This window comes from Zosterops lateralis (assembly GCF_965231275.1).
Source record: "Zosterops lateralis genome assembly, chromosome: 1".
Taxonomy (NCBI): Eukaryota; Metazoa; Chordata; class Aves; order Passeriformes; family Zosteropidae; genus Zosterops; species Zosterops lateralis.
The window spans coordinates 41,032,152-41,042,098 of NC_139762.1; the positions used below are offsets into that span (position 1 = coordinate 41,032,152).

A 9,947-nucleotide genomic window follows, 5' to 3' on the forward strand; every position below is an offset into this window, starting at 1 on the left:
AATGGAAGGTCAGAGGCTCTTCAGGAAAAACAGCCTGGAAAGGGGTAAGGAACATGGGTTTCAATCTATGCAAAGGGATGGCTGCAACACACTCTGCTTTGTTTGGATGAGCGACAAGGCATTGAAGACCCTATAGGTAAGGATCAATGAACAGTCCAACATGAGCAACTTTGTACAGACCTCCTGATTAAGAAGAGACCATAGAAAAAGCCTTCATTTGAAAGCTAAATGAAACTTCATGATTGCAGACACTCCAGGACCTAAAATGACTACTATCTGCTGGTAGGGTAGAGCCAAACACGAGCACTCCAAGAATTTTTTTGAATTTGTTGAAAATTACTTCTTGGTGCAAGTCATCAATGACCCAGCTAGTGAATATACTCTGCTGGACCTGCTGCTCACAAACAAAGAAGATGCAGATGGAGATGAAATCATGGAGTTCAAAGTCCTGAGAGGGGGAGAAATACAAATACTACAGCATGAAGTGCACAACCCAGTACATAGTTACAGCATGGCACTTCAGGAGAGCAGATTTCACCTTGCCCAGGGATCTGCTTGGCAGAATCTCCCAGAAGACCACAACAGAGGGTGAAGGCAAAACCTTTGCATACTGGCTGACCTTTAAGGGCAACATCCTCAAAGCACAATATGCAGGAGTTCAAGCAGGCCTGACAATGGACCAGTGTGAAAGAAAAGGGAACCTGTGGCTGAGCTCAAATGCAAAACAAAATACATGTAAGGTGGAAGCAGGAGTGGGAGGAATATACAGACATTATCTAACTGTGCATGGGTGGAGTTAGATAAACCAGAGTTCTGTGGTGGTTGAAAGTAAAAATGGATGCAAAAGGCACTATGAAGGGGAGAAAACACACTTTTTTTTTTCATTCAAAAGTGAAGTTATACAGCAGAAACAGAAAATAAATCTTTGTACAACAAGGTGTTATTTACACTAGCACCTGCTAGCCATTCTTTACCTAAAAATGTAAGAGAAGATCTGAAGAATTAGGGCTTCTAAATGCAAACTGAAAATCTGATCCGTTAGCAACAAATATGATTTACTAGCTGTATTAGCTTACTTATAACCCTATCTAAAAGAAAGGAATCACACATGCTTCCACTTAGCATGATTTTTGAAATCCACCAGACAGCAAGAATCTCTTGACATAGCAACACAATTTTTGCACAGAGAAGCAGTCACAGTTGAGAAATGGACACCAAACAAGATTCTATTAAAACAGCTCAGTGAGCACATTTGCTTTAACCTCTTTCTGTTCTTTAGTAACAAAGACACACATGCAAAGCAGGCTGATTAGAGATTCTCTGGTCTTCTGATTATAATATGGTAGTGATACAATCAGTGTGTCACTGTTCAGAGGTAACATTTTTTTGTGGAAGCAAATTCTTAACTTTTTCTAGCAAGAAAATTACCCCTGCCATAAAATAGGTATTCACAATAACTCAGCTGCTTTTTTCTTCATCCCAAAATAGATCCCAGTCAAGACACAGCCAGCATATATTTAGTAGACATTACTCATGGAAAATGAAAAGGAATCAGCGTAGTGCAAAAATGAGTAAGGGAAAAAATAAATCTTCACTTTATATTTGAGGGAAGCATAGTTTTTTAAGACAGTATTTCCACATACACACTCTAAATATATGCCCCCATAGTAAAAACATACTAACTGGGAAAAAAAGTCAGGTCTTCATACAAGACCTCAGTTCACCCCACCTACAAGCAGATCTCAGCACTATAACTGCACTGTAAAAGCAACAGTAGCAGAGGGCAGAGTAGGTCAAACAGCACAGTTCCAACATACAGGGGATGCTTCTCTGTAATTCCCACTTCCTCTCCACAGTTTCCACCCACATGCCTCATTCACAGGAAGCTCCTGTCTGTTTGGAGGCAGACTCCAGACATTCTGTTAAACTGGAGTAACAGTTTGACAACAGGTGCCCAATCCGGAAGCATCTACTTAACTTTAAAAAAAACCTTCAAGCCTGTTTCAAGTTTTAAAATATTTTAGTATTTCAGGATACTATCTTAGCACTACTGCCAAGAAAGTAAGTCTAGATGCCTTACAGCACAATACATCTTATGAAAAATACCAGTACTCATTCTGTATAAATCGTAGAAAATTTAAAATTCCAATTAGTCTGAATAAGAAAAAGTCCGACCAACAACAACAACAACTCTGAGCCACAAGACATCTCAAAATCTCACAGTAGGATTCTGGGAAAGAAGATGACTCACCTATACCTCACAAAGTATAAATATATATTGAGCGTTCAAGTGAAGATTTGAATACGGTTCTACTCTACAAGTTGGCATTGTGTTAATCTAAAATCATCTTCAAAGCACAAGACAGAAGAGTGGGGGAAAGGGAAGGTCTAGGTGGTACTAAGGATATAATCAGGGGCAGAGTCAAACTCAAAAACACTTATAGAAAAGAGAATGCTGAAGGAAGATATAAGATAACACAATGAGTACAGTACTGGGAATGCTTCTGCTAAAATGAGACTTGCTAGAATTAATGAGCCAGGGGTATTTCAAGGTTATGAAGCACTCCAGCATTGCTGAAATAAGACAACTGATGACAGTATATCCAAACAAGACAACCATTTCATTGCAGAGCTTTGAGTCATTTTAGTTTAAGGGACTGGAGGAGGAAAAAAAAAGCTCAAAAAGCTCAAAAAATTTGAGCTAACAGCCTTTCCTGGGCAGAAGCCACAAGAGCATCCAGACTCAGATAACACCACTATAGATTAATATTCCATAACTTTTCCATTTCAAAAGTTACTTCAGGCAACACAAGGTGTACAAAGGCTACGCAGCTCTAATTATGTGACACTGGACAATTTACAGAGACAACTGTAATTCCCACAAAAAAAGCATTCACTTTTTTCTCCACATTTATGAAAATGGAATAGCCTTCCTGCTGTACAGTCTTGGCACTGTTATTGGAAGAATAAAACATTTAGTCTTCCCCATAGGTAAAGAAATTATAAAATTGTAAGCCATCCTCTAAAGACAAAACGACTGAAAACACTTTAAGACACAAAGTTTTCCAAACTTAGGTAAATAGACACACCAATACATAACTGAAATGGCTCCATCTAGTGGTTAAAATGTACATTTTATAAGTTATGACACACTCCAGTGCAGAGAATTTAATTCCCTGAAACAAGGAACTCTGAGGGTGCCACATACAAACACAAGACTCTTAGACAGATAATCCCTTCTAATAACTGTTGAGACATGCCAGTAAGGTAGGTTTGAGATTTGGGACATTTCAAACACATGCTGGTCTTTTTTAAAAATAATGTAATATTTTCATCTACTGGTAATTTTGCAAATATAAATTTAGAAATGCAAATATTTAAAAATATTGTAAGATGATCTGTAAAAGAATCGAAATTCTCATTTTACCATTTAACCCCAGTTAAGTAGTACTTGGTGCTCATCTCTGTGTCCTTATTTACAAAACACTCAGTTGAACTTCACTATTCATATCACCATTTCAAAACATGAGATGGACATCTATCTTCATTTTAGAAAAAAAAAATCTGATGTGTCCCTCAACTTTATCATTCCAGAATGTGCTATACCAAAAACATGACAATATTCATTGGAGACCTCCTCTAGCTAAGTTTGAGTATACTCAAAGTCAAACTCTGGTTTTTTTATCTAACACTAGTTACAGAGCACTTCTATTTACTAAGTCTTATTACTGCTTCAGGGCCACTAAAGATCCTGTGCAACAGATACCCCTGTGTAAGGGGCATCAATACTCAAAGCACAACGAATATGGTGACATGTCAAAAGCCACCTGCAGAAGCAGATAAATGACACAGATATAAACCAACAACTACTCAGCTTGGTACACCCCCAGCTTATTCTGGACAGAAAACAGAACTACTACAATGAAGCGTAATGAAAGTTCTCAAATAACACAACAAGTTTTTGACAGTCATGGTAACTTTTCAAGAACTCAGAAAGACTGCCAGACATGCACTTAAAAGCTTACAGAGGCCCACAACACAGTGCAAGCTGTACGAGGTACGCTCTGTACCCAAACAGCACAACCCAGAAAAGCAGCTTGTCTCTCCCAAGTCATAGATTCAAGTCTGCAAGGCTGGCAAGCCAGGACAATTCTCTCTAATCAGGGCTATTGAGCTAGGGCACTGCCACACAGCTGTAACTGTATTGCTTTAACTTGTGCAGAACATTTGTTCAGCCAGATGCCACAAACTTGTGGGGGAGGAGAGTTTCCTGCACAGTCCTCAATTATGCAGTACAAACATACCCTCGGTTACCCTTGTCCACCCATAAAGGGAAAACATCAGTTTGAGCTTACTATGTTATTAGGAAAAAGAATTTATATGCACCAGCATAAAATTCTTCAGAGACTTGTCGTTTGGCTTAACATCACAGAAGCTCCAGAAGTTAAATAAGATGACAGCAGAGGACAGTGACTGTAACCCACCTGATAATGTGCATGCACAGCTGTTAAAAAATATTTAAAAAGCTGTAGCCAACCACCACTTCAGAAAAAGCATTGTGACACTAATGCCCTCTTCAGTGAGATAAGGCAGACCACAGTACTTCACTGGTTTGATTAGGAAAGCCAGAAGGAGATCCCTGGAAACATGCCCTTCTCCAGCAGAGCCACTTGCAGTTCTATCATTATCTACAGTAGAAATAATGATAAAAACAGATGTGTTTCATTGAAAGAAGACACAAACAAACCCATCACTTAACTATACTGCATGGTCTACAACCCTGTGAATACTTGGATATACATGAAGTAGTATCAAATACTAACAGAAAAAAAGTTTCCATCTACCTTAAGATAACAAAGTATTTTGAAAATATTACCTGCAATACATCTAAAGGCCGAACTGCACTACACATTTCTTTAAATGCTACTTGAAGTTGTTGCAAAGAAGCTCACCAAACTATGTAGTAATGAACATAATAGTAATGACATAATGACAAAAACTAGAAGCTAGAACTAAGATCACCCATATGCAGTATCAAGCATTTTTAATACCATAACTGTCAAGCTCACCACTGTATATTAAACAACCTACCATGTCTCATCCCTATTTTAAAAAACCCAACAAGAATTACCATAAGTAGCTCTTGAGAGAAGAGGAAAAACAAGACAAGCACACAACTCCTCCTCCTTACACTCACAACCTCCAGCTGTTTTCAAATCAGATTTCCTGGGGCTGTTGCTCATCCATTTACTAACCTCAATGTATCTGTCTTCCAACCTTTGTCCAACCTCCTCTTCAGTTCATATTGTATACACTCTATAGCAAATACACCTGTGAATCCCCATGCTGAGTTTCTTTTGTTTGTTCTGAACTTAGCACCTAAGTCTGATTTGATAGTGTGCCTCCTCTTCCATGATCATCCACTTTCTCCACAGGAGTTTTATAGAGCTTTACCATATCACTGTTCCATCATCTCTACTAGGCTGACAAGTCCTAGACTGTTGAATCCTTTATCATGTTTGAACTAACTTACATCTTGATGCTATTCAGTGAATGTTTTCCAATAATAATACATCTTTTTTAAGATGAGGGGCAGAACATCTAACAGTATGTAACATATGAGAGAACCATGGATTTATGCAGTTATGTATCTTTTTCCTGTTGTATTTTCTAATCATTCCAGATGCTCTGATCATCAGCTGCTCTCTGGCTGTAATAACTCTCAGGCATTTGTTTCACCTCACCCTTCCAACTTTGAAGTACACATTGCCACTAATCAGGTTCCTCAAAACACCAAAGTTCTAAACACTTATTCATTCTCTTCTGTAAGACTGGACCTATAGTATAAACCAACTCAGGCTAAAGGATTCTTTTTGTATTTTTGATTAACTAAATGGGAGGGGGCAGCATGTGACTGACAGAGGTGCTCCTCCATAAGAGAGCCACCAGATCTTAACTCATTACATATCTAATACTTTATAAACACAGAAACAACACTGGAGAAAGGAGAAAAGGAATTTTTAGGAACTCTACTGTTTGATTACACTTCTGTACTTTTAAGCCACAGCAATGAAGCTCTCAGACTTGATCTGAGACTTTGTAAAATAGTCCTTCCATCTTATTGAGGTGTTTATTTCTGAAAAAGTTATGCACGTGTAAGCAGCTCCAGTAAGCTTTGCTAGCAGGAAAGTAGCCTGTACTATCAAGAAACACAGGATGAAAAAAATTAAGTCAAGCTCTCTTGTCAAAAATACTCATCTTTTGGATTAAGTAGCTCTCTTGAATATAAAATTACACCTCTTGCACATGAAACCCACAACAAATCAAATACTGCTATACTATGCAATTGCCCAAAGATCAGCACGCCCTGTCTTTCTGTAAGCCGTTTACTTCACGTGTTTTCGCCAGAAATTCTTTTTTTCCAGTTTCTACCAATTCTTCTGCCCTCTCACTTTTCTAACCATTCAACTCCACTGGAATTACCTCCCAAATACACTTTGGCACCAAGGTCAGGTATTGCTGTGGCAAGGAAGCCAATCTGGACCACTCCACTGAGCACCTCTGTTCAAAACATCTGCATCAAAAATGACCATGCAATAACAGGGGTTAAACAGGAGTTTGTCCCAAAAAAGTTAATTTCTGTTACAACAGAACCTAAATGACTGCTTACAGACCCGACAAATGTGCTCAGGGCACACTGACTTTCATGACATCTGCAGTATTCTTTTCATTTGGTTACCAAAGGGTAAACCATTACCATCTTGCACTGCAACCCCACACTCGAAGCTCAAAGTTTTTCAACTCCCTCCACACAGCTTAGCATCTCTTTACTATTTGTTCTGCCACCTAAGAGAGACCTCATACAGAGGGGAGAGGTAGTTTTAACATGAATTAAACCTATTAAGCAGTCTGCTCTTACACAGAACCTACCTTGAACAAGTTAAGGTGAATTGAGAATGTACCTTTTCTGCAGCAGTGACAACATGGAGAAATGGACTAGAACACATCTGCAAAACCTTTTGACGTGACCACAAGCATTAACTTCTGAAGTCAACAAAGACTGTAACATTTGCAAAATTCATGGCCCTTTGAACCACTAAGTTATCAACGGTCCTGTTATAACAAAGGAAAAACATACTGAACAGACTGATGTCACAGGAAGCGAGCACTTCATTAGACTGCCAATTTTATCAAATGTGACTCAAGTCTCTCCTGAAGAGTAACGGAAAGATGATGAAAACTCGTGTGTTTTCAGTGTTATTTCTCTGTCTGTCACAGCATTCTTTGTGTTACAAACTATACACATCCCTCCTCTCCAGGCGCTGAAGACAAATCCCGGCGCGACACCTTTTTGGAAAAGGCCCTGAAGGAGAACATCAGAGTGAGAGCTCAGAGGCTCATTAACAAAATCCAGACCTTGAGTCATCTGAAGGGAGGGGAAATCACAAGCGTGGAACCACATGTATTTTTCAGCAGCACAGGAAGGCAACACATGCCTGCTTCACCGAGCCACCCGGCCCGAGAGGGAAACCAGCCCGAGTTCCGCAGTTTCACCCATCTCCCCCTCACCAGCACTTCCATTCCCCGGGACCAGGAGCCCGCCGGGGCAGCGTGCCCGCCACCCGAGCCGACCCCGCCGCGCACCACGAGGACGAGGGGAAGCTCGGCGCTGGCCATGTGTGCGCACTCCTCCTCGCCCAGGAACTCGTCAGCCGGCGGGGCAGGGAGAAAGGCGAGGCCAGGGGCGGCCGCGCCGCCCACCGCCGCCGGCACAAGCCCCGCGGGGCTCTCACAAAGGAACGGGGGGGTGGCCGGGGCGGCCGAGCGCACGGAGCCCGCGGCCCAACAAAAGGCTCCGGCCCCGGGGATGGCGAGGGGCGGCGGGGCACGGCCGCGCGGGCGGGCGGCACGCGGGGACACCGGGGGAGAGGGGCCGGAGCCCCGTCCCGAGGGGCCCGAGGGTCCCCAGGGTCCCGCCGCCACCGAGGGCTGGGGAACCACGGCAGGGGAGCCCCGGCAGGGCCCGCCGCGCCCGCCGCACCCCGGCGGGAGGGCAGCGGGACGGCCCCGGGGCGGCCCCTTTGTGCGCCCCCCACCGCACCGCACCGCGCCGCACCCCCGTTACCGTGGTGAGCAACGGTCTCATCTGCTCGCCCGCCCGCTCCTCTTCCATCGCGGCCCCGCCGAGATCGCCCGGCAGACAGAGCGAGAGGAAAGGGCGCGGAGCGGCGGACGAACGGCGAGCTGGAAGCGGAGGCGGGGGCCGCGCTGGCTGGCGGAGGAGGCGGGCGGCGCCGGTGCCCTCGGGACGGGGCGGCCGCGACTGCTCCGCCGCGCCGGGGGCCGAGCCCGGACCGCCTCGGCGGCGCGCCCGCTGCCCCCGCCTCGCGCCGCCGGACGGGCCAATGGCAGCCGCGCAGCGCGGCCGCGGCCCCGCCCCCTCCCTCCCTCCCGCCGCCGGGGCCGAAGCGGCGCGGGGCGCGGGGGCGGCGCGCGCGGTCCCACGCGGAGCCGCGTGGCGGGCCCCGGTCCGTCCGCGCGCCGCCGCCACCGCGCGCGCCGGACACCGGGATCAGCCAGCGGGGATCCGCTCCCAGCGGGACCCGGGGGGCAGCGGGCTCCCAGCGCTGCCCATGACTACTGTTGCTTGATGCTCGCCTTTCTTTCTTTCTCTCTCTCTTTTTTTTTTTTTTTTTTTTTTTTTTTTTTTTTTTTTTTTTTTTGACACTCTTCGCACTCTTGCCGGAACTCCTGCCAGACTTTTACCGCGCAAGCTGAAATTTTCCATGCCAGGTGTCTGCCTCGGGCTGGTTGTTTTTTTTTTTTTTTTTTTTTTTTTTTTTTTTTTTTTTTTTTTTTTTTTTTTTTTTTTTTGTTGTTGTTTTTTTTTTTTCTTTTGGAAGAAAAGTAACGAAAATAATTCAGTCATTTCCAAAAATAATGTTATTTGCCCTTGCATAAATAGTCCAACAATCCTTTATTCAAAAGGCTGGGGGGGTGGGAGGGGGCAGTGTCGGTGTTGTACTTCTGGCTGCCCCTGTAAAGCTTGGCTCCAGTGAAAGTTTTTAGAAACAGCTGTTAACACTTGTCTAGCAGAGATAACTTTGCCTTGTCTGCCTTCTTTAAAACTGCAGCCTCCTTAGGCTCGTTCAGTTGTGAAACACCTTGTGCTGATGGGGCTGATCATTCACATCCGGCAGGTGAACCATCCTTTCGTGCTTCTGGCTCTTGACTACACGCTCACCTTGCCCTGGGGCTCCTCCTTCCACCCTCTCCCACTCCACTTGAGGGGGGATTGCACACTGTGGCTCCTTTTCCCACCCTGACACTCTGCCTGGCCTGAGGAGGCCTCTCCTTGCCCACGGCTTCTGCACTGAGCTGTCACTGGAGCTCTAACATAAACACAGGGAGCTGGTGGGCACCAGCAGGGCAGAGAGGCCACAAAGCTCCACGACATGCAATACAGCCAGTTCCCTGGATCACTGTTGGGATGCTTTGGGCTTAGCCTTTGTTACATACAGTGTCAGAACTCTGAATGGCTGGGAAGCGTCAGGAAGAAAATAGCAGTGACTTCACTGCAACAGGGGCAGCCCCAGCTCGACTTCTGAGAGAAGCAAAAAGTCTGGAGTCACTTGATGAGAGGCACAGAGGTTTCAGAGGTTTCAGGATCAGGCCAGGATCACAGGAGATGCAGTGGAAAAGTGAAGGCAGGCTGACTGATGCAGATACAGCACGGTCAAGACAAAGCAAGGCAAGGGCATCTCAGTTGGACTGGGTCTCAAACAAGCCCTCTCAAATGGAGACAGAAGAGCTTCTGGTCTTATCAGCAATTTTGGAAGCAGCAAATGAAAGGAATGCGTGCATCAACAAATACCCTGCTGAACTAAGAACACTATAAAAGGAGGCTGTGCAGAGCCTGCGGACAAAAATATAAACCTGGCTGTGGA

General features: G+C 44.5%; 1 protein-coding gene across 2 annotated transcripts in view; it reads right to left on the minus strand.

Moving 5' to 3' along the window:
- The window catches only part of SLC4A7 (solute carrier family 4 member 7), a 92,735-nt gene extending 84,510 nt beyond the window's left edge, over positions 1 to 8,225 (minus strand). For both annotated transcript variants that reach the window (XM_083856336.1, XM_083856338.1), the window contains exon 1: positions 8,126 to 8,225. In XM_083856336.1, coding sequence (XP_083712462.1) covers positions 8,126 to 8,173 — 48 coding nt within the window. In that variant the 5' untranslated portion in view covers positions 8,174 to 8,225. The remainder of the gene's footprint in view (positions 1 to 8,125) is intronic.
- Between the last annotated feature and the right edge of the window lie 1,722 nt (positions 8,226 to 9,947).